Source organism: Brachionichthys hirsutus, chromosome 2, assembly GCF_040956055.1.
Source record: "Brachionichthys hirsutus isolate HB-005 chromosome 2, CSIRO-AGI_Bhir_v1, whole genome shotgun sequence".
NCBI classification, from domain to species: domain Eukaryota; kingdom Metazoa; phylum Chordata; class Actinopteri; order Lophiiformes; family Brachionichthyidae; genus Brachionichthys; species Brachionichthys hirsutus.
Window position 1 is genome coordinate 9,800,993 of NC_090898.1, and position 24,645 is coordinate 9,825,637.

The following is a 24,645-nucleotide window of genomic DNA, read 5'->3' on the forward strand; positions in this document are numbered from 1 at the left end:
CATGGATTACACGCCAAATAATGGGGTTTTGTGCTGAAAGTTTAAATGTAAAAACATTTCACCCAGAATGACACTATGGTGGCAAAAATAAATAAAGACCACAGTAAAGAAGGGGCGAGCCAGCTGAAGGAAGGAGGTGCATCTCTGTGCACGCTTTCTGCAGAACCAGATTGTTCTGGTTGAATTTCAGCAGGTGAGAACCTGCCGCCCCACCCTTTTGCCTCAACATGGCTGGTGAGTGTTGATGACGACCGCTAGTCAGTGTGGCTGCAGAGACTGTGGATTGGAGACAGCCTATCAGCGTTTTTTCAGACACAAAGGGAACATGACTCAGACTTCCCTCCAAGATACTGACTGTACAGCCCAGTATGTAATAGGCTGAAGACAAGGGAGAAATGTTTGAATACATTTGACGGTTTGACGGTTTAAAACCAGAATAAGAAGTGGAATTAAGCCAGATTGATATTTTCCAATGATTATCATGTTTCCTCCATGACTAAATGAATTGAAACTGAGAAGCAACCATGTGCAACTGGTTCCGTACTGGTTAGCTGCGTTCTTGTCGTTCTGGCATTGCTGGCAGGCTTTCGTGGTGCCACGCCCAGCCTGAGGCCTTCGTGTGTGTTTGCCATCCTGCACCGTTTGCAGTTTCAGCAGCATTAAATTGGCAAGTTGATTTAATTCCGTGGCCCATGCCTGCCAACATATGAACCAAAAGATGAGTGTAAGAAACTGACAGCTTCAAAATACACAGGATAACAATAGCGTTCAGTGTTGCTGCTCATCCAAATGTTCGAAAGCAACGATACCGTTTCTGCTGTTGAAGGGAAGCATTCAAAGAAACAAAGCTCAGCAGGCAAGTGTGGACAAGTGCTGATTTGTGGTAAAAAATAAAATGTTTTAATCTGTGCTAGAATTACTTTAAAATTCCAATAGACCACATAGTCAGCATTCTGCTACCTCACATTTATCTGGATTGAAAAGATAGCAAAATCTCAGTCGATAAATATCAACCTTTGCCCCACAGCAGCGGTGTTCTGTGTAGTCGCAGTGAAAACACAAATCCCGAACGTCCTAAAGCCTGCCATCTAATGTCTTGAACCATGGATTTTCCTCTAAGAAAAACAGAAATAATTTGAACGTATATATACCATGACTGTGTTTTGGGTTTGACTCCTATTTGAGCCATCCACTATCGTCCTCAAAACTGAGAACAGAACGTTTGACGTTATGAATGCATTCCCTGACCGTTATGCATAACCGTGGTGACAATGCTTACGTAAATCTGATGAGGGAATCAGGTATGTGTGTGAAGGCATATCAGATAGAAGAGCCTCAGTGTATGAGCAGCCAGCACCACCCAGCGGGCTAAATGAGAATGGCATGAAGCCCCATGTACAGGTTTTGTGTATGAATGATGGCTGTATTTGGTTTCTTGCTTAAACACAGGAAAAAAGGTCTATTTAACACTGAGCAGACATTTTTATGTCGGTGTAGACTTGCCTGGTTTTTAATTACTAGTTCATTTTTAATTGCATTAGACTTGTGTTTGTGTCTAGGTACTGTTTACTTTGAAGTTTATATATATATATATATATATACACACACACTACTAGTGTCTGAAATCTGAAACATTTCAATAAGAGAATTCACACAATTCTGCAAAGACCATGTGGTTTTTATTTGTACAGCATTAAAAAGGCACAACTTTATTTCACGGAGCACACTTGACTAAAGGAGGATGCACAAGCCAACCACAGAAAAGACAGGAAATGAAAAGAAGAATAGCATCTGACCACACAGTGAATATAGACATCTAAAATCAACCATTTTCCAACAATAAGACTATAAGAATGTGTGATAGAGTAAAATATAAATATATATATATTTTTTAAAATGGAGTTGAGAAACCACAAACATGACATTAAACCAAGGACAAAAAGCAAGTTTAAGTTGGAGATTTCACTAGTGTTATCAGGCTAAACGCTACCCCAGTGCACTGTGTGGTCTGTACCATAAATTGATTTGCATACATAACAATACAACCAAAACACCCACCATACATGATGTTTAGTGTAACACTTAGCTGTGCTGGTAAAATACAAAAACATTCTTACAAAAAAAAAAAAAAAGAAAGAGTCTATTTATACCTTGTTTTGGTTTATAAACTGTACCATTACAAGTGTTGTGTAGTATTACACATCCTATACATCAGTGCTCGTCACGTTAAGGCTTCATGAACCAAAGCACATTCTTATCTCAACTCACGTGGAGGTAGAAATACTGTATCGAGCCCACACAGTGAAATCAGGATTGTGTTAAGATAGCTCTTTCATTCAAACTGATGCCGAGTCTGAAAGTGGTTGTGAACTTCGGTGTTTTCAAAGACAAAGTGTGCCAAACTCGAGATTTGCTCAGAAGACTTCTCCGTCCCACACCCTGTACCCCACATGAAACCTTCAAACTGAAACAGCCCCCAAACAACTGCGCTCTTTACGGTTCAACAGGGTTTCTCAGTACGGTTACAAATGTAGTAATGTAGTACATGTAGTGCATTACATTCCGAGATGAGGCACGCTGGTATGCTGTCGTAGTCTTTTGAGTTTTGAAGACAGAAACTGATGAAACATGATACCACACTAAGCAGCGGTAAAAAAAAAAAGAAAACAACATAATTACAGGGTCATTCAGTTCCTACCTAACAGATCGCACAAGCTACACAGAAACAGTCATTGTGTTGGACTTGCTGTAATTTAATACCGATTATGTTTTGCCGACGCATATTCAAACTCGTCTCACATTCGTCACACCTAGATTTTTAAAAAATTTATATGATGAGATTTCTCTGAAAATGAATTCCTATGAAAAATATCAAAGTTTGTTAATAAAAAGTGACTTATTACCGTAAATAGAATACGTATAATGCACCGTGATACTTTGAGCCTGACATTGTGATGTCACCAATAATTATACTAGGAGTGACATGCGTTCACATTTTGGAATCCTCATCTAAAACGTGTCGTTTTGAATTCGGTGCGTAGGTGTGACTCCGGTGCGACTGTTGGTCTGTTAAAATAAGTGTTGTGCTCAGAGTAGCAGAGCAGGGTATTCTGTCTTAGCTGGAAATAGTGTTTTAGAATGCAAGTATCAAAGAGTCTGTGGCCTCGCCGCATGCAGCTAGTCAGTTACAAGTCGATAAACGTGGTACTGTGCGCCGTGCTCACTAGTGGATACTTCAAACACAAAGGCGATGCACAGCAGAGTCTCCTGAGTTTCTCTGTTGGACACCACCTTGGGGAGAAACAAGAGGGAATGAGAACACAGGTCAGGATTTGATCATGGAATATTTAAAACAAACACAACTCCAGATACTCAAATGTGGGCAAACCTGTAGGATGGTGAAGTTCTCCAATACGCTGTTCATCATGTATTTCTCTGGCAGGTGCTTGAGTTTGTGGATGAAGTTAATCATATATTCGCACATGGGTGAACGATGGATGCGGAATGCATACTTTCCTCCTTCCATATGTGCATACTCAGTCTAAAATGGAGGAAGCCACAAATGACCTTCACATTTGGAACACATCTTAATATGGGCGTGACAGGAACTTCTTATTGTGCATAAAAAAATAACAGGTTCAATTTCTTACCTCAACTTTCTCTACGACCTGTTTGCCAAAGGAGCAGACCTTTGTTGAGACACTGATGGTGATGTTCTCCGATCCACTGTACTGGCTGCTGACTCCGTAGAACACACCGGAACCCTCCTCGATGTCGGCGCTCAGGTCCGCCTGAAAAAGCACAGAAAGACTGAGTCGGGGTGTAGTTTCAGGTTGCCACAGCGACACAAAAACCTCATCATTTTACATCGAAGTTTAAGTTTTAACAGTGAAGATACATTTCTTGAACTATAACAACAATACAAAATCTAATTTTTAAATAAATGGGTCCAAGTTTAATTTGTCTCAATCAAGCACAGGGACGTAAATGCGCATGCATACTAGGATACACAATATTCTGATCAACAGGTGAACAAATGCTGAAAGGTGCTTAAAAAGGCAGAGAACACAACTGCAGGTCACAAAACGTGAGTTTAAAACATCCTTGTCTGCAGGATGCCAGAATTCCGGGGTATCAAACAAAGCTAATCAGAGGGAATACTGGGAATGCTTCGTGTACTGACCCAGAACTTGACAAGAAAGAATGCGTTGTGTGGCCCCTTTTCATACAGCTCCTTCAGGCCTCCTTTCTTCTCGGAGAATTTGTCATAGATCTGCCTCACATCAATGGACTCCAACACAGGGTCATTATAGCCCGAGTTTGGTGGGCCAATGTGTACAAAAACATGTTTATACTGTGGGGGAGGAAAGAAAAGTGATAAGAAAGAGAGGAAAGAACTGGTGTCGTCCGAAATGCTATATTACTAAATTTTATAAACGTTTGGACTTCTGCACCGTCTCTCTGTCTCTCTGATTCTCCATAAAAGCAGAGTACTCCAGTAGCCGTAATTTTGCAGAGGCGATGGTTCTGTCTTGCCACACAGGAGCCGTTACAGCTTCATGACGCGGGGGAGGCAGGGGCTCATAACCTGTGCACATTTAAATCATGAAAAACACAATAAATACAAGGAGAAATGCCAGTTGCTCGACGTGGTGAGGCTGTGCTGGAGCTTACCGGCAGGTGCAGGAGCGGGGGCTGGGAGTGTAGTGTATCGTGGCTGTGCAAAGGGCTTGATGCTGTAAACGACACCAACACGTAAGCAACCGTAGCAACCGAAATGCAAGACTATCAAACTGCCACCGATACTTACTCCTGAGAATGTCCAGGCTGTCCTGGAATCGGGCTGGGCCAGAACTTAAAGAACACAAAGGAGAAGCAGAGCATGTAGCATCACTGAGACGTTCACCCAGAGGCGAGAAAAGAACCGAGGAGTGTGTTTGTCTCACTCTGACTGCTGGAGGAAAGGGCGTCTGCGGTTTCATTACGCTCGCAGAAACAATCTGAGCCGATGAGAGGTTGGCCACTGTCTGCAGTGCCTTGTCTTTGGATACCTGGTCCTGGATGAAAAGGTAGTACACAGCCATCACGCACCATCTTGAAGAGTAGAACTGAAATGCTTGGCTACGGTCAGTTTAGATAGCAAGCCAGTCAATATATGAATCAGAACTTCAGCGTGATGCAGTCACTAAGAGGGAAGCCAGGGCTGAGCGCAAAGCAAACATAGGGGAAGGCCAAAGCAGGGGGTCTCGGGGAGCTGCCTGAAGCCATCACCAGCATTTAACTAAAGCCACAAAAAACAATTCATTATGAGCGGAAACTTAGCGTCTGACAGGAGAACGGATTTATAGACCAGCAAGTACCAAGTAATACGATGCCAACCGCAGAGCACAAAGCCTGAAGCAGAAAACTGGAGTTTGATCCATAACTTACCAAGTTCATGGCCTATGGCAAAGAAGACACATGATTAATAAACTTCAGTACAGTAGATTAGGAGCAGGTGACAGATTCACTATTAGGCAATGAGGAAAAAGGCATTGCTCAATGCAATGACGGCCGCCTGAACTTGTCAGTCGGTTGAAGGAAAAAAAAAAAACTTACATAGAAAGAAAGCAAGTTACATCTTAATAATATCTGCCATCTTGAAGCTTAATGTTGGTGCATATTGCTACACAAACAATTCACAATCCCAAATGTGTGCTAAAACAATATCACAAAGAAACTTGTTCACAACGCATGTTTAAACCACAACATAAACCTCCTAAACATAGAAGATATAAAAGAGGAAGGAGAAAGAGATGATTTTAAAAGAGAGAAACAGTAACATGTATGTATTTAAGCATTCCTGTGCATTACTACAGCCATGCACATGCTGAGCTTAAGCAAAAACTATTTCCTGTCCCGAGCCACGAGGCAGCTAACCAGGGCAAACGGGCCACAGTTACAGCTGCGCATTAACCAAAATTAAAAACCCTTTTGCCACGTATTTTATAAAAATAAAATCGAAACATTAACACAGCACAGAAAGATCACATTCGAACGAAAAGCAAACCAGAAAACGTTTAAACATACACGTAAAAATATATTTTGTAAGGGCTGAACCTTCCACTCTACATCCAGACATTAGCAAAAACTATCTCTGCATCCTACCGACGCCTGCTTTATCACTGAAGTACGAAAAAGATCTGACAAGGACATCCAGAGTGGTTCAATGTTCAACGGCGTCTGAGCCTCATGCAGAGCAAAGCAGCGGGGATGATGGAGTCAGTGATCACGTGTACCTTGAGTTCAGACCGAATTTCACGAGACTTTCTTTTGGCCAAGACTTGCAGGTGACTAGAGACCTGACGAAAGACAGGATGAAGGAAAGGAAAAGAAGATGGGAAGTGACTACGGAGGGAGAGGAGGGTTCGTTCAGGGGGCACCCACCTTGATGCTGCTCTGGTATTCTCGTACCCTCTTACGTGCCAGAACCTGAATGTGACTAGACACCTACAGAGCCAGGGTTACCCCCATGAAAAAAAAAAAAAAAAAACACAACACATACACACACATTTAAAAGCTGACAGGATAAATGACAAACAATCAGCAGGGTCAAACCATTTTGGGATCAACAGAAGTCACTTCGGGGAAATATTTATAAAATGTCAGAATTCTATCAACCATTACTCAGAAATATTGCAAAAAAAATATATGGATAAAGAGTTTGATCGTGTGCGGTATTCATCAGGCGGTCTAAGGCAGCTCTGTGAAATTAGGATCCATCTCAACAAGCAGGTTTTGTTTTTAAATGCCGTATTTGGGTTTTACTGTACAAGTCAGAAGGAAGGAATCCATCTTTCTTCAAGTCCATGGAGGAAATGAGCGAGCCTGATATTTTTACTGAGATAGTGGAGCATTGTGTCATTGTTTTATAATCTTGATTCTGTCATTTTGTTTTTACAAATGGCTAAATGTTCGTTTTCAGCCTCGTCTGTGACCAACCAAGCCCACAACGTTCCAACATCCTCCAATTGTCTTCATTTCTGTCCTTCATGTTGCCACTGTAGCCAGATGTAATTGATCAATATATAAAACAGATTTTAATGAATATTGCCCCCACAGAACACACATCCACTCAGAAAAACCTCAATAGGATCCTAACCCTTCAGATTTTGACCCCCCCCCCCCAAATGCTTGTCACAAGAAAAAAGCTGTGCTTAAAAATGGCGTCGTCTTAGCATCCATACCTGCTTCCGTGTGCGCGTCTTGCCTGTTCGGAGCTTGATATAACGTGCGATCAGCTCATTTCGACCTAAAAGAGTAAATGACATACGATCAGACGTGAACCCTAAAACAGGCCCCCAGTATCAGGATGCATGATAGAAAGGCATCCTGATCTGCATTCATGACGTGCTGCATAAGCCCCTATAAATGTGCCTTCCAGACACATTGGGGGCGGGGCAGCTGTAAAAGGGGAATTCAGTTTCACGGGTTATGAAAAGCTTGTAAGACTTCATGTTAGCTACATTTGATTAATTTTATCCAAAATCATTTGAAAGGTTGTTCTCACTACTTTCCTCTTTTCTTTCCCAGTAGTTTTACTGCTGCCTTTCTTTGGATCCATGACTAAGGGCTACAGAGAACAAAGCGAAACATCTGCAGTCTTTCTCCTGTAGCAGGTCGACTCAAACTGAACCTAGTCGGTTCGACTCCGCCTTCTTTCGGGTGTCTTCGGGTCACCTCGGCTCCAGTTGTTTGTTCGAACTCCAAAAATCAGTTTGACTTCCGGGGCAATTTAAATAACGTTTTTTGGTCCTAAAACCGAGTTGCTCGACTCCCGAATCGTTCGAGAACAGAGGCTCCACTGTATTTTTATAATGAAACCATAGTAACGATAAGGACCCGGCGCCATCGCCTGGGCACCGCTCTAAGGCTGTGTGATTCTCTCATTAAGGAGCCGTCCTTAATGTGTTAAATCTGACTTCAGTCTATGGCAGAACCCCAAAGTAAACATGGAGGAAAAGAAGAGAGGAGGGTTCATGTATTTACATTACAAAATACAGTCATTAGCAACTGCATGGTCAGCAAAGCCCACTTTCCTGTTTCCTCCAGCTCCAAACCACACTGGATGATCTCTGCGTTTCTAATGGAAACCAGCCAGCGTCTCACCAGATGTCAAGAACAGAGGCTAAAGAAAATGGCGGCCCAGTGGAAAGACATAAAAGCCTGATCCCATATGTGTAATAAATGAATCATATAAACACATTCGCAAACATCACTAACATTCTTTCTGGGAAGCAGTGATGTAGGGAACTGGGTCACATCAAGCAGAGTCAACTCTCAAATTACCCCAAATTCGGCAGGAGGGGGCCGGTTCAGACCACGCCGCCTGCTTCAGTCCCTGGAGCAGGATTCATCACATAATGCCAAAGGATTTCTCAACACATGTCAGATGCTGAGTTTTTTTCCTTTTATTATTGTGTGTGATCCCGACCTTATTATATATTATGATTATATATTCAAAGATTTTAACCAAAAGGAGGGATAAAGAAGAAATGCAGAAAACCCTGAGACACTGTAAATGGACATCAGCAAAAAATAAATGTAACCAAAAGGACTGGTTTAGTAAAAGTTTTGTTCACCAAAGGACCGCAGTTCCCTCTAAAACAGGCTTTCCAAACAGATCGGGGTTATTTTGGGTAGATTGATACGATTTTTGTATTTTTTATTCAGCGGTAAAATAAATTCATGGCTATACGACATATCTTCCAATCCTTTCGCGAGGCCGGAGTAGCGCGTACTCTTTTGAACATTTGTACAGTGGAGATATGACCGACAATCTGAGAAATCAAGTTGTGCACACGATGAGAGGTGACACTCATCATCTTTGGACAGAGAGAGTTTCTCACCATACATCTTCCCCTCGTCTGAAAGTATGATCTTCCTCCTGCCACAGGGAGGGTAGATGGCCAGAGCTTCCTGAAAGCTCTGCTCAATGTCAGGACTCCAGACTCCCTCGGGGTCACCGTCCAATGTGCGATCTGCCCCGTCCGCCAGCCCTTCGCCATCTTCAACCTCTTCCTGCACCCCGTCAGGGCTGCCGCGGCCACTCCACTCCGACGCAATGATGACGGCTTCTGCCACAACACACCTAGAAAACACAGGACACGGCATTTGTCACAATTAAGAATCCATTGGATTTATTATCACATGTAGCAATGAATACTTAAGTAAATTCCACAAGAGACCATTAATAGGATAGATCCCCTCTCAATGCATATCGGCCAAATGCAAAAAAATTATCTCGGAGCTAATGGATGGGGCCAAATGACAGGCAGGCCAAGAAACCCCAGTGGGCCTTGCATGTTGCTTTACATCACACGCTCAGGGTCACGGATATTCAGGAACAGGATCTCTGCGGTTGGCGAGAACTCTAACAGATGTCTTGGACTCGACCAGAGTCAGGTTCTTGTGAAGTTGTTTACAGCTTCCATGGCTACAGGGTATATTAATAGCCCTCGCATGCACAGTTTAGGAACCAACAAGAAACAAAATGGCTAAATATGAAATGTCTAAAAGGCAGAGCATTGTCAACGCCAGTCGTTCTAGCCGTTAAGTTTAAATACTATCATCCCAGAGAACATAAAAAGTGTAGCTGAGGTTGGCCTAAACAAATGACGCATTCCTTTTTGTTTTAGTGACAAGGATTCTTTACAGGCTTCTTCAAACGCGCAGGATAACGTGCGCAGCACGAATGCTGCCTGGCGTATAATGTTTTCCAGAGTGTGGCTGACATGGCTGCTGCCAAAGAAAAGCCACACAGGATGAGTGTGGTCCCAGAAGCTTTCCTGCTGCGGTGGGCTCATCGAGCGCACGCCGCCAAGGGCCTCCACAGCTTCAATCACTGTAGACAAGACTACGCTGCTGCCTTGAAAAAAAAAAAATCACACAGGCCCTGTGAGGACGAGTACGTTTTACAGCTCGGAGCATTATGCTGAATGGATCAGGCAAACCTTGTTTGGTTTGAGGTCAATTACAACCCAAATCTATAAAGCACAGCGCGATTTCACATCTGGAAACCAACTCGCTGAATATCCACGGAGAACTTTACAACTTATCTTGAGCATTTCACTCACTCGTACTTTCGGTACTTAAAGTTTTTGTGTGCATTTGAGGTCATTTCTTGTATTATAATTGTATTATATTATTATTAGTATTAGTATATAAACCCTGAATGTGTTCACCTGTCCAAACTGATATAACTCTGGAATGTTCTGGGGAAAAAAGAAGAAAAAAGAACGGCCATCAGAATGGCCTCCACAATTGCAACATGAAAAGAAGTTTATTCCAAAAAGAATGGGGTTGAGCAGCATTCATAAGAGCATCCATCTTCACCAAGGCCCAACAGCTAAGTCAGCCGAGCACTGCCCCAAATCAGACTCATGGGGGGGGGGGTCCTTCTACGATGTTTGACTGTTTCTGCAAAAGCCCTGCTAACAAACCAACCGAACAAGTAGAACAAGGAAATGGATGAAAACATTCCTTGGTTGAGCTTTGATTGACAGAATATATTAATTCATCTCCACGCATATTACACTGAGCTTGCAGTTGGCAGTGGTTCTAAATCTAAAATGTAGATGCCTCTGATGTTTTGCCCCCCCCCCCCCCCCCCCCACACGCATTATGCACCATCATTTGACAGAGTTCCAATGTAAGACATGCACTGAAAGTATATATCTCGTGTTTTAATGTAGCCCCCAGTGCATGCCAAAGGTCAGAGGTTAAGCGCAATGAGGCGCCTTGAGAGCAGCAAGCTAAATAAAGCTATGAGCTCATGGTGCACATCACGGCCTGCCTTTAGCTCCAATGGGAACACACAAACTTCCTATTTAGCACTTTGAAGGCTAAACATGATAGCCACACAAAGCTTTGTAAACAAACCAAAGCTCGAATCCCTCGTACAAAACCAATGCTACGTGTAAAATAAAAGATCCCATCTTGACACCAGACCAGAAATGTAAGTCTTTCCTTTCTAGCTTCCGTTAAACCAGAAAGACCTGTCTCACGTTGAACAGATGCGAGTTTCGTGCTGCTAGCACACAGGGGGAAATGAAATCACGCTCAGGCGGTGGAAGCTATCCAGCTGTGAGCTGGCGAAACACGACCGAGATACGAACTCGGGAGAGAAAATACCGCATGTGGAGCTTGTTCAAAGAGTTTACAACAACTTCACGTTGCAATAAGCGTAATAATAATAATAATAAACAATATATATACAGGGTAAAGCACTGAAACAAGCTCGAGCTGCCATGCTAAGTAGCTAGCTTGAGAGCTAATAATACCTCCAAAAAAAAAAAAAAAAAAAACTTTACACCAAGTCGGAGAAACGCCTGAAAAGTCTTGGCCGCCGAGTCGACATGATCGTGTAGCTCCGCGTACAACACGCGAAGCTCTGAATCAGCAAAGCGGAGGAGAGAAAATGCGAAATATGTCAAATATCCCAAAACTTCAGGCGAAGCAGCTGCAGCGGCGTAAAAAAAAAAAACTTTCTGCACACAACAAAGAAGTATCTGAGCGCACACTCACCTCACAATGGCTCTCCTACCCCCACCGGCACGGACACACACTCCTCTCCGCGCAGTTTGGCTCTTTCTTACCGAATCGTTAATATTTCCGTGAGGAGGGAGGGGGTGGGGGGGTGGAGGGGGGAGAAGAAGAAAAAAAATCCACGCGTGTTTGACAGAAAAAGGCGGAATGCTAAGAATGAGTTTGGTATGAAATCAACGCGCGGAGGAAAGCGCGCAGAGGGGCGGGGCTTCGACGAGCGCAAACCCCGCCCACGCGACGCTCGACTGGCGCGCCGAGAGAAAAGTGGCTGAATGCAAATGACAACGTGAAAAAAGGTTCGTGGTTTATTTAGGGCTCCAGGGAGACGCGCGTGAAAGGCTGTGCATGTATGTGAACACGTGTTGTACCTTTTTTATAACAGTCGTTATAAAGTCGACGCTGAGGAACAAAAAAATAATAATCAGATGGTTCTGCAGAAGAAGCAGAAAATGTTATATTACCTAATTAGTGGGCTTTATAGGACTTACAAATGTCATGTTCAATATATATTGTTGTAGATGTATGTGAAAAATGTAACAACTATCGATTCATGTTAGTGTTGGATGTTAAGTTGGTCTTAATTGGTCGACTTCTGTATGTGATGACGTGCCTCCTTCAGTGCTTAGGGATCCATAGAGGCCCTGGTCAGCCCCTCGTTAATCATTTGCATCACCGATGTATTCTCCTGCACTGACAAGGTGAGTGAGACAGAAGAAAGGCGCTGTGTTTTGCAGCCGAGGCGTCCCTGACCATAACCCGCGTCACTAAATGGTAATTAACAGCTTCCATTTGCTCCCTGTGTAATATAGTTTAGCAGGCTAATCCACTGAAGTGTGATCAGGTATGAATGTTGCAAGGCTGTTGGGAACAATAGAGAAAACAGGAATTAAAGTCTCCGTCTCGACATCCTATTGAGGCAGATGTTAGAAGGCAGTATTACTATTGGCTCTTCTGATGAATAGTATAACAGTTGATTGATGAAAACGGTGCATATTTAAAATGAATATGCAAAAGCTAAAGTTTTTTTGTTTTATTATTACTGCTATCAGTAAGTTTATTAAAAGCTGCCTCTGAACAACCGCATCAGAAGCCATGTGTTGTGGGGAAATGGTGATGCCTCAGAGCCAAGTGTACAGTAGATGAAAGGTTGCTCAACCTTGGATTTCCCTGCTTTCTTTTTCTTCATGTTCAAACATGTCTAGATCTTAACCTGCTAACACAAAGTTATTTCCCTTCCTCTCTGATGTCTGTGGCCTCAGTGGGCAGTAGGTTGCCTATTTTATTTCCCAGCTATACTAAAAAAGTCAGACCTCTAAAAATATTGTTGTTGTTTTTTAAATAGAAAAGAAAAATATATAGATTTTGCTGATGTGGATAGAGCATATAGCCTCTAACCTATAGGTATTGTGAAAATAAGTGCATTTTTCCCATGCTTTTTAATCCTAGTTTCTTTAATGCTTAGGTTGCTCTTCAGACTGGAATAATATATTATTTATTTCTTTATTGAACATTTATTTTACCAGGTGAGATCAATTGAGAACAGATTTGCATTCACAATTACATTTAGTCCTCATTCACGTGTGAATTTCTCAATTCATTGCTTTCATCAACGTCTTTGTCCGACTCATTTGACATTGATGCACTAAACCAGAACCACAACTGACCAAAACATGCAACCGCAAATGGCCACACATATCGCGGCAACAGAGACAACATCAACACAGGATGAACCTAAACCTATAGACAGTCCATTCTGTTTTGTTTCAGCACCTGAAAGAAATAGTTCCAAAAGTGTGGCCTGCTGATGTAACTGAGACGGTGTCCTTTGCTGTTGAGGCACTGTTACCTGCCTGCAGAGCCTCCTGCTGCTCTGCCACTCCCCCTTCTCGTGCAGGTGCTGCCAGGTGTGAAGTCACAAGCAAATAATAATAATGATAATAATATTTATAATTATTATAATAATAATAATCATCCTTCCTCTTCTTAAAAACAATATTTCCATTGATCCATTTTCTTCCGCTTTGCGGGTCACGGTGGTTGCTGGCGCCTATTCCAGCTCACTACGGGCGAGAGGCCGGGTACACCCCGAATGCGTCGCCAGCGCATCTCGGGTCATAAACAATTGTATTTTATTTTATTAATTATTTTATTATTAGTTTCGTTTCGTTTTTCAAGATATATTAATGCCCAGTGGGGAAATTATTTTTACTCTCTTATTCTCACATATAAGTCACACAATCATCATCAACAACAACAACAACAACAACAACAACAACAACAACAACAACAACAAAGCTTGTGAAAAAAACCTTAGAAACTTTGGATTTACAAAAGCCATGTGATCCTGTTGGCCACCAGGTGGGGCCTGTCATGTTTCTGGGTCTGAACCTGCTGCTGTTGGTAGTATAACCGCTGCTGGGAACAGCAGTGGCCGATATCAAATTAAATATTTTTATGTAGATTGTTGAACTATTAATTCAAACATTTAATTAGATTATTAGCCTTGTGACCTCAGTTTTCATAAAAGAAGTTGGCATTATGAAGGTGTGTATGCTGGTAATTATTAGCAAGCTGCTATGCATGCCTTCAAATTGTAAAATCAAATGAATGCTTCAATAACATTATGTTTTTAATAATAATAATTATATCTATCTGTCTGTCTAATAATAATAACTTTATATATAAAAGTTACATAAATACATAAATGAGAGACAAGACACTTTCTAATATATTAAGATGCTTCTAAAACAAAAACAAACTCTTGTTGCAAATAAGACTTCAACATTTGCAACTTCAAAATATTTTATATTTCTGCGTCTGAAAATAATTGCTTCGTCTGTATTTTTGTAAATTACAAAAGTACACTGTGAACATATTTACTTGGTTAGATGTGACTGTGATGATAGAACATGCTAAATAATAATAATCATTATTGTAATTAGGTTGAATAAGAGCACGTAGTACCAGTACATTTTAAGGAAAGTAGTAATATATCTTTTGTCTAGTTGTGTGTGTGTGTGTGTGTGTGTGTGTGTGTGTGTGTGTGTGTGTGTGTGTGTATGCAATGAGAAAGAAGGGCCACTTATAGCTGCATGATTTCAAATAATGTAAATATTTGCTTTTATAAAATGTCTTGCACAAAACCTTTCTGCAAATACAAACAAATACAAACGTTGTTGCTTGTGTTAGTGATGCCAGGAAAAATACCGAAGTGAGTGTCCTTGTGTGAACTGGTTGTGAACACGGAAACTCACTCATTCAGCTGTGTGAGGCAGCCCAACATCACAATCGTGGCGCAGCCTTATGAAGCCGCATCATGCCCACAGAAATGATTAGCTTCTCTTTGGCATGACGTATACTTTATAATGCTGTGCTGATGCTCGTTAGTGCTGGAGGAACGTCTCAGCGTTCTCTCTCCTCCTGGGACTGGCTGATAAAAAAAAAATGGCTACAGTAGTGCATTCAGATAACATTTGCCTGTGCACCGTATGGTCTAGCGGCGACTCTATTTGCTCTCCCCTTCTGTTCTCTAGGCTGGGGGGGGGGGGGGGGGGCATGCGAGTCAAGCATTGGACGCCTGCCAAAGGAGGCTGGTCCACCGTGCAGCTGAAAGTTTTACAAGCCGAGCAGGAAGAGACGCTCGGAGTGATCGAAGAGGAAAAGGAAGGAAAGAAAAGAGTGAGAAACATTTTTTTCTTCTCTCTCTCTCTCCTCCCCGGTCTCTCCCGTCTCTGTGTCTACTGCTGTATTATGTCTTGTTAAAGCCATACTGTATTTGCCCGCCTTTATTGGCAAAGGGTAAGTGCAGGGCTGGAGGACAGGATGGGGTAGGGGAGGGAGGAGAGCGGGTGAGGACTTTGAGTTCAGAGAGTTCAGCTGAGGAGAGAAATAAATGCATAAACAACAAAGGAGACGTGACGTCAGGTCGAAGGGCTGTCCAACCTGCTGGCTGAATCTGAGCCTCCATGGAAGAACCGGATTCTATGTACCACGTGCGTGTGTGTGTGTGTGTACAGTATTAATGTGGGTCTGTTCATTGTCCTATCCTTGAGAAAATACTCGGCGTGGGGTCACAGCAGAGAGGCTGGACGGTTTTGTCTCCACGGTGAGTATTTGAGGAGTGGGGCGACCCTCCAGATGTGTGTGTGTGTGTGTGTGTGTGTGTGTGTGATAGAGAGAATGTGTGTTTGGTCATCTTGAACACTCAGCAACCAGAATCAAGTAAGAGGAATTAACTATTTCACCTACCAAAGGCACAAGCTGGATTACCTTCAAAATGCATGTTATTATCTAATGCATAAAAAAGAAATCCTGTATTTTAGAACCACACGCAGCATTTTTTTTTTTTAAATTACGTCAGCACAGATGTGAGCTCCAATTGGTTGGCTCGGCTTGGGATACCCACTCAGACGCTGGTGATTGGTTTATGCAAGCTTTCTGTGGAGGTCGGCCATGTATGAACAGATAGATTTATATTCTCTCTTCTAATGACTGAAGTCATTTAGAGGCGACGACTCGCTGGTCCGAGATCTGCGCTGGTGTTTAAATGCCCTGCCCTTGTGAGAATGGGTAAGGGGGACCCTGGGAAAGATGCCAACAGCAGTGGGGGGGGGGGGGGAAGTAAATTCTCCGAAATATCCAGCCTCGCCGTTCATTGATTCACTTAGCTGAACTCCCTCAATCCCCTCCCACTTAAGAGGGCAGATATTTTCCCCTGATGGAGGGAGAGGACAAATTAACGGATGGATAGAGGGAGGCGCGGCGGAGAGCAGGCACAATAAAGCCACTGACCTACTGGGAGTCAGACCTCTGTGACTGGGGAGAACTCTTGGCAACATATTTCAACCAGTTTGAACGATCTACTGATTGTACAAATATGGCGAGTTGGAACAATATGGCAGCATTTTCTGGATCTGCTCGTCTCCCTCGCCTCCCTTGTGGTGGCACAAGGCGAGCGGCGTCTTTTGGGATGTCGGATGATTAACGCTAGAGCGCTCCCAGCTGTTGTCTCCCAGTTTGGAGTCACTGCATCGCCTCACGATAGCTATATCAGCCCCGTCTTTCTTTTTCTCATCTTTCTGCATCTTACTCTCGTAACTCTTTTCCTCAGACTCCTCCTCTTTCTAATCCTCCTCTCCTTGCTACAGCATGACCCTCCCTTCCTCTTTCCGTGTCTCTGCAACGCACTCCCTCCTCCTCCTCCCCTCCTCTTCTCCCCTTCCCTCTTGGCAGCAGTGCCAAAATGGGCAGGCGGACTGAGGCACGCAGCGCCGGGCAGAGCAGAAGGCCATCCAAGCGCTGGCGAATTGATGATGTGTGTGTTTGTGTTGCGGCGTGTAACGCGTCTGCCTGCTTGTCCCTGCTTCGGCCATATGCAGCAGGAAGTAGCGTGACTGTATTATGAGCCTGGTCGGGAGCGTTTCTCTTTTTTGGTCGTGCACGGCGTGTTTGGCACCTCGGCTTGTGCTTGTGCGGAATAGGGCTGTGTTTGAGCAGACGTCCCTGTGTCACCCTGTGCACGGACAGACGCACGCACGCCAGTAGGAGGAGATTGTGGGAAGGGGGTGTAGCTCTCAGAGGGTGTGCTCTACTCCTCTCTTTTTCCTTCTTCCCGCCATCACGGCCCTCTTCTCCTCCAGTCCTCCGGCCCAGCCCGCCGCTCACGTACAGGCTCCAGGTATTTTTCTCTCTTTTTTTTTTTATTTTAATTTTTTTCTCGTGCGACACCTCTTACCGTCGTTCGAACTGCTCTATGATCTTTATTCTACGGTTCCTCTCACCTTCTGCTCCGTCCTTTATCGTGGTCTTCGCCGTCGGTCGTTGTCGGTTGCCACCCTGCAGTCCGCCCGCCGCCATTTTTGTTCAGTGGGCATGAGAAACTTTTATTTCGCTCAGAGCGACTCCCTGCTGGCCATCTCTTTATGCCGCCTCGTACAGTAACAGTGTTCCACTCTATCTGTCCCCTTTCTCTCGCTCTCTGCTGCTGCTCTAGGACGGCTGGCTCTGACTGGGTGGAGACCTGCCTTTCTGTGGCTTTCTGCGCTGAACAGGTGTCTGTTACCACGCCGACAGCAGGAAGGGTAGGCTTTTTTCTTAGTTTCTTGCCTGCCCTCTGAGGGTTGACCAAACAAGAGCTGCTGTTGTGTTCAGGTTGGTACGCCTTTAGTCGCTGACCAGTATTGATGACCTGGATCCACAAGACTCTTGGCAGGTTGTTTATCTTTTATCTTTTTTTTTCTAAATCACCTGAGGCCTTTATGATCGCTAATGCAAGGGAAATGATTGCTTTTGTGTGTTGCGTCCTTCATACGCTGTTCATATGATGTATGTATAAATGGCGTACGTGTGAGTTTATCTCCCTGGGATATAGAGGAGTGATGGTTTATTATACACGGCGGCAACTGTCAATGTTTGTCTTGACACTGTGCTACAGGTTACTATCTATGATACTTTGCACTTGAGACAAAAACCGAGGCAGACACGAAACCGTTTTCCCGGCAGATGGCCAGCACTGCTCTTGAGCAAACACCGCATTGCATTTCTGTGGAGTTGAGTGTTTATTTGTATTTATTTATATCGGTAAAGTTTTTGATTGGCTCTCGTAAAAAGAAACGAAATGAGACGGGAGGATAAGCTACAATGAAAAAAATAAAAGATTCATATTAGATTAAATATTTTGTTTCGGGAGCAGAATGTTGTGAAATCAGTGATTATCTCGTCAGAGGAGATAAAGCAGGATGCAGATATTAATCGATGACTGATTTGATCTTTCAAACGACTTTTGTGTGGAGAAGCTTTATACCTTAGAATCCCAAGAAATATCTGTAAGTTGCATCTACAATTTTGAATCAGATTTTTGTCAGTACTTTATCCTGGTCTAACTACTAGTTGGTTAAAATGGCGCCTTCGTGCCACGTGTTTCAATATGGGCAGACCCTTTTAACATGCCCCTCACACTTTGTGGGTATACCGCTCCTAATTCCTCTGCACCAACCTCTGTCATTTTAAATGGTTAGCCATGGCACGAGGTGGTGCATTACTTTGGGGGGGGGGGACCAAATTGACCTTTGTTTCTCTGCTGACATATGACTGTGAGGCGAGCAAAATGAAGAAGCCAGAGGAAAAGAGAGTACAAGGGTTACAGCGACAGAGAGAGAGGGAGGAGTGGGAGAGCTATTCCTCCGCCCCTCTTATCCTCAGATGAACTTATCATGTTGCTTCATAATGTTTGTGAGTCAGGCTTACTTCCTGTATTCAACCTCAACATAGCTGATTGGTTGATATCTCGACTGACCGGCGACAGTTTTGCAGCAAAGCGACAGGAAGTTTCTCTTCTTATGCAGGAAGCTGCAGCTGTTCTGTCCTGACATATGGCATATGCACTCCTCAATATGCATGATGTGCACGCAACCTCTTTGAAAGGACATCATTTCAAAGTGTGCTTGTGTGTATGCAGGTGCATGTTTGCATACGGCCTGCTCGGTCTGGCATTATCAAATGCTGTAAAATGTGGGCGTGTAGCGACATGCCAGACCAGGCATCTGAGCTATCAGAAACATTTGAAACCATGGTAACCACACATCAAGACATTAATCAAAGCATAAACAAGTTGGGGGGGAGTTAGTGAGGAGCGGACAAAAACATTGATGTGTATTTCCTTTTATTCAGACATGTAAAAAAAAAGAAAATACATATTTCAAAAAATGCATCTTAAAAATTGGGCCAAGCTGAATTTTAAAAATTGCACATTTGCAAAAGAAGAATTAACGTGTATCCTGACACTTTTTTTATTTATCTTTACACATACTAATTGCTCCACTTTGCTCCACATACTGTGGGTGTATCTCTGGTGGAAATGGTTGTTCGACTTTTTGATAGTCGATACAATGGTTCCTTTATACTCCTGCCTTATTTGGGTGGCGCTTATCTGTTCATCAAACACCTTGCCCCACATGTTTACTCAGCGCTAATGCCTGTGTATCGAAGATTCACGAGGATTGCTATCTTGCAAAAGACTAGACGCGTTGCGTCTGCCTGGTTGTGTGCGAGAACATTCATGTGGGGAGCATGCGCCTCGTGTTTACAGTGGGTTAATTGGGATATACGGAGTGGGCACAATTCCAGAGGCTCGATACTCCCGCCTGTCATCCTGTAATGTAATAATCAGCCATCCCGTTGAGGGAGCGGCACAGAGAAAAAAGCAGGTGTGAGAAATGTGCATGGACTTCTATAGAGCATCGGCCTTCGCTCTTATCCAAACTTAAGTTTAAGACAAGTTTGAAAAAAAAAGCAAATTTCTTCATGTTGGGAATTCTTTATCCTGTCGTTTATTGGGTGGCCCTGCCGCTCCTCGTCCTCCTCCTCCTCCTCCTCTGCCCACCATCACCACCTCCTCTTACTCCTCATTGAAATTCTGCCTGGCACAAAAACACTGCCATTCTTGGCACAAAGCTGAGAGAGAGAGAGAGAGAGAGAGACAGAGGGAGAGAGAGAGAACACAAGAACCTATACCGATCGTCTGGTGTCCTGTCCATTGTGTCTGCCAGGCGTTGAGCCCGTCTCGCAGACGAAGGGACGAGGAAATCCAATAGGTATTTCCCTGCCTCTTCTTCCTGCAATTATCCGCTCCAGGTCTGAGGAATTTTGTTTGCAAATTTGTACGCGTCGTCTGTTTTCGGAATAGCTGGATTCATTTGGGTAATTTAGTCATTTGTATTTGGTAAGGAATAAATTGTGGAGAATCCTTCTATCCGTTTACACTGTAACGCCTGCTGTTTTGTTTTTTGTTAAAGCTTACGCAGCATCTGCGTGTTTTTATTTGTTTGCTGTTTGATAGCATGGCATATTAATGTTGGATGTTAAATAGTGGTAATAAACACTAGCATTGTAGTGTAGCCCCCCATTTGATTGTGTGCTTTATATTCAGGTAGATAAATTATTTTTCTGGGTGATCGCCTTATAATGTTCTGTTTTATAGTTGCGGCAGTAATAAAAAAAAAGGTTTAATTTGAAGCATTTGATATATAATCATTTATAGATGGTGCTCTTGTGGATCTATTTGCGTGCCGTAGGAAAAAGATAAAATTCCTGCTGCGACAACCGACTCGGGATTGTGGAAAACGACATAAATCCTTATAATTGTTACTCAAAGACAGACTTACTTGCTAAAGCAGGAAAATCGTACCGTCAGTCACAATGGAGCAGTGTTATCAGAGGGCAGGAGAGGACGAGGTCTTTAGCTCATGCGGAAAAATGATGGAATGAATTTATTCCCATTTAGTCACATCCACTGTAACACACACACACACAGGCCATCAAATACGAACTCAGGCCACATTTCATTGACCTCTCTTCAACATCCTGTCAGCTATCCCTGGAGGTACTTTTCTTTTTTTTTTTTGGAACTGTTGACAGACACAATAATTTCCCCCAGCAGGGCAAAGTGTGCCCCTTTTATGAGCCACAGACAACGGCGCCTCCCAGGACAAAGCTCTCGTGACCAACTTACTTTGGCCTAGTTTGTTTCCAAAACACTGGCGAGTTTTCCGGGAAAGGAGACCGTCAGACGTAACTTCTGTCGACTAATACAGAAGCACAGAATTCAGATTATTTTTCTTTTTTTTTTTGAGGCCATGCTCAGACGTCCTGCTAATTCTTTATTAATTTGACCCTTTTCCCTGAGTGAATCCTCTTATATGATTCATCTGTTTTGTTTGTCCTACAAATACCAGTTCCAGCCAGGAGACATTTCTCGACAGCCAAACAGGGTTCGTAGATCTCGCCCTGGCACGGTGGCAGACCGGGGCATCGCGCCAACCCGTCCCTCCACTCCCTTCTGTCCTGCCCACCCTTCTGTAATCAGACTAGCCGTGCCTACTGCATGCTAACTACACGGACCGGCCTGGACCGAGCCTCAGGGGTTGTGGCTGCATGCTAATTCATGCAAGCGCTGCACCTCCAAACCCCGACTCCCTCCCTGTCAGGTCTGGTGAGTTGTCTGGCGCTCATTAACCCTTCAGCCATTCCCATGTTAACCTCCTGGCCCAGCTCACTATTTATCCCAGAGAGCTGCCTTAGAGAATCCAAAAATAAAAATAAAAAGTTTTAGAAACAAAAAAAAAATCAATCTGCTTGCTCAGTCTCAGCATCATAAAAAAAAATCTGTTTAAATGTAAATATTCCACTTAAATTCAGAGGAGGATCTGCATTACAGTTGAACCATGCCTTTGTACGTGCCGTCGGTAAATGTGTGTTCCGGCTTCCTCTATGGCACGATTGATTCTCCATGACTCTCGACCTGCTGAGCGCTCTGTCTTAATTGTGATACAACACGCCCAGAAAGCAATCTCCGAAAGATGCACCTCGCACTGTTTTTAAGAGGGCCTAACATGGCCGATGCGCCAGCGCCATTTTGTGTTTCCTCGTTGCATTTTTTCGGGGGGGCAGAGAACCAGCCTTGTTTTCAATCAGAGGCAGCTGCAGGAAGCCATGTTTGCAGGCGATCTGTGTAGCGTGCCCTCGCCTGAGAAGCAGCAGCCAGCCTACGCAGGGATTGCCCGCTGGAATGAGCTCAGTGTTTTTGGGCAAATATCGAAACAAGTTCCGGCCAGAGACAAGCAGTTTCGTTTTTTTTGTTTTTCTTCTCTCCCTCTTTCAGTCACATTCCAGACTTGCAGCAAGCAATTCAGTTGTTTGTCTGGGTCTTACACCTTCAAGCAAACACTGACCAATGTCTGCTTGCAGCTTCTTATGTTGTCTTTGATTTTCTTTAACGGACAAGGTCATCTTAAAAAAAAAAAAAAATACAAAAGAATACAAAAAGCCATCATTGTCCAATGGGCCAGTCTTTAAAATGTCAGACTAGGAATAAAAACTAAGAATCAGACAGAGATAAAAGCGCAAATGTGAGTGTAAGGACTAACTTTTAATACGCGACTCTGAGCTGTAACACAAAGATGCACTTTAACAGTCACAGTCCTTCAGAGTTACATGCATTCTATGTTGAAGGTTACTTATCGTAACACTCTTTTTCTCTGTGCCATTGCAGGAGTGTTGCTTCTGGATGTCTGTGACTGGAGCAACGTGGATGCTGTCCTTGGGGCTGAGGTAGTAGATTGAATAGTTGTGGGGTTGTGTGACCTCTTTTTGAGATAACTATACAATCTACTGTCTTTCCCAAGGAGACAGCTGAGTCAGCCACTCGACAACTGTCATCTCCAGACGGACACTTCTTTGTGTGTGTGTTTTTTGTTGTTCCTAGAACAGGTGAATTAGGCGTTGTGTTCTCTAACCGGATGGCAATATGGGGTGTGTTTGATCTGGGCTCTGTCAGGGTGAGGTAGTAGGTTGTATAGTTTGGTGGGTGGGAGTGTACCCCGCTCAGGTGATAACTATACAGTCTATTGCCTTCCCTGAGGAGCTCACTGAATACTCTGACACACACTCAAGGCAAAGAATCATGTTTAATTTTAGGTTTAAGGATAGATCCTGCAAAGCCTCATGGATGCACTGATAGAAGCTGTTTGAGCGACTTCAAAATGCAGAGAACAATAAAGTCATGCTTGCTTTAAATCTGTTGTACAGAAGTCAGTGAATGAACGAGTGTAATTCTGATGCGGCCATGCTCCGTGCAATGTTTGCGGTTTTAGGGCGCCCTCTACTGGGGATATGTGAGATTACTCTGAATAAAGAGCATAGGAAAGGTGCAAGATGCCAAAGTTTCAAGCGAACCAAACGCAACAATTTGGAAATGTAGACACTTGTTGACTGTCTTTATGTTTTCAGTTGATTTTCTTTGCCCGGTTGACGGACCCCGCAGTTCCTGAAAAGCGATCTACTCACCTGAGCAACTTTGCAAACTGCACCGACACACTTGGAGGACCCAATAGCCATGTGTTGATATCATCTGTGCATGTCTCTACGTCATCATGGCTCATGGAAGCCCTCACAGACTGAGCACATTAAACCACAGTTGATGAAAACACCTCCACCAGCCTCTTAAATACACTCAGAGTTCAATACACTTCATGCTTCTCACTCTTAACTGCATCCTCAGTGTTTCCCACTATCCCTCACTTGGTGCCCCGCCACCCCCAGATTTACAGAATTTTCATTTTGCACTAAATTTCATTGTGCACTCATTTTTTTTATTTTAGCAGCGCATGAGTGTCTGTCCTGATCATTGCTGGGTAAAAAGGCTCTGCAAAGACAATCACTCCTTTCCCAGACCTGGGGCTTTCATCATATCCCTAACACAGAATATTGATTAGAACGTGAACACACGTCAGGACTGTGACACATGCACACAGATCTAGCGTTGCCTTTACTAATTTATTCTTTGCACCTCTTTTATTTGTCTTGATCCGAGCTCTGAAGTCCTGCCAGGCTGATGCAAACCCTGGCCTGCTATAAGCATTAGGTTAAAGATGTGATGTCTCATTGATGATAAAAAAAAAAAGATATTGACATGTTAAACATTATATGTTAAGACTTGGGGTCATGTAAGTTCATGTTTCAGTCATACTTTTTATTAAAGAGAAGCTAAACTAATTGTATGTAATATAGAAGGGGGAAAAAAAGCATTTGAGTGTCATAAAACCTCAAATGATTACTGGACACTTTCAAATTGTATTTTGTCTTTGACTGAAAACCTCTTGATAAAGCCCTGGATATTGATCACTTTAATTAATACATTATATTTCCCAATTAGTAGCGGATGGTGAGATGAAGCCTCATGACTCATGAGGCATTGAACCACTCGAGCCAGCTTCATTTTTCGAAGCTTCACGTGCTCACGAAATCACCTACTGGACAAGTGTATAATGACAGGCACATGATGTGTGATGCATGGAATTTTTGTGTCTGTTGAGAATGACTGAATAACAAGAAATGTATGACATCATAATTTCTGTACATAAATGATCACATGTGTATAATAAATTTATGAATGTATCCTGTGAGCTTAAATCTTTTGTTCTGGGGTTCGTTCTGTTGCTGGAAAACAACAACTAGATGGACGGATGGACGGACGGAACCTTTTTAGAGCATTTTACAGATTTA

At 43.2% G+C, this 24,645-nt stretch overlaps 1 protein-coding gene and 1 long non-coding RNA gene across 3 annotated transcripts; one reads left to right on the forward strand and one right to left on the reverse strand.

The window, feature by feature from the left end:
• Nucleotides 1-3,124: 3,124 nt before the first annotated feature.
• On the reverse strand, nucleotides 3,125-16,670 carry LOC137908494 (transcriptional enhancer factor TEF-5-like). The gene is made up of 14 exons (XM_068752908.1): nucleotides 16,450-16,670; nucleotides 11,566-11,736; nucleotides 8,889-9,130; nucleotides 7,227-7,291; nucleotides 6,279-6,341; nucleotides 5,431-5,442; nucleotides 4,947-5,057; nucleotides 4,811-4,854; nucleotides 4,675-4,736; nucleotides 4,455-4,588; nucleotides 4,184-4,354; nucleotides 3,651-3,791; nucleotides 3,389-3,541; nucleotides 3,125-3,291 (listed from the first exon to the last, which is right to left on the reverse strand). Exons 1-14 carry the CDS (start codon nucleotides 16,668-16,670, stop codon nucleotides 3,178-3,180), a joined length of 1,704 nt encoding a protein of 567 aa, XP_068609009.1. The 3' UTR covers nucleotides 3,125-3,177.
• Nucleotides 16,671-17,202: 532 nt separating this feature from the next.
• LOC137906393 (uncharacterized) lies at nucleotides 17,203-24,508 on the forward strand. Of its 2 annotated transcripts, XR_011105899.1 has the most exons (5): nucleotides 17,203-17,263; nucleotides 17,579-17,666; nucleotides 17,737-17,797; nucleotides 22,634-22,692; nucleotides 22,767-24,508. It is a non-coding gene; the product is annotated as an uncharacterized lncRNA (long non-coding RNA). The 2 variants fall into 2 exon arrangements; XR_011105900.1 differs by lacking the exon at nucleotides 17,737-17,797.
• The last annotated feature ends 137 nt before the right edge of the window (nucleotides 24,509-24,645 follow it).

Bases quoted from the DNA above. Each gene is read 5' to 3' on its own strand.
- LOC137908494 (XM_068752908.1), bottom strand. From the start codon at position 16,670: ATGCAGAAAGATGAGAAAAAGAAAGACGGGGCTGATATAGCTATCGTG. The intron at 11,737-16,449 runs GTAGATCGTTCA...ACTCATTCTTAG, and splicing joins TCGCCATATTTGTACAATCA to CATTCCGCCTTTTTCTGTCA. The intron at 4,737-4,810 runs GTAAGTATCGGT...TGTCGTTTACAG, and splicing joins CAGCCTGGACATTCTCAGGA to CATCAAGCCCTTTGCACAGC.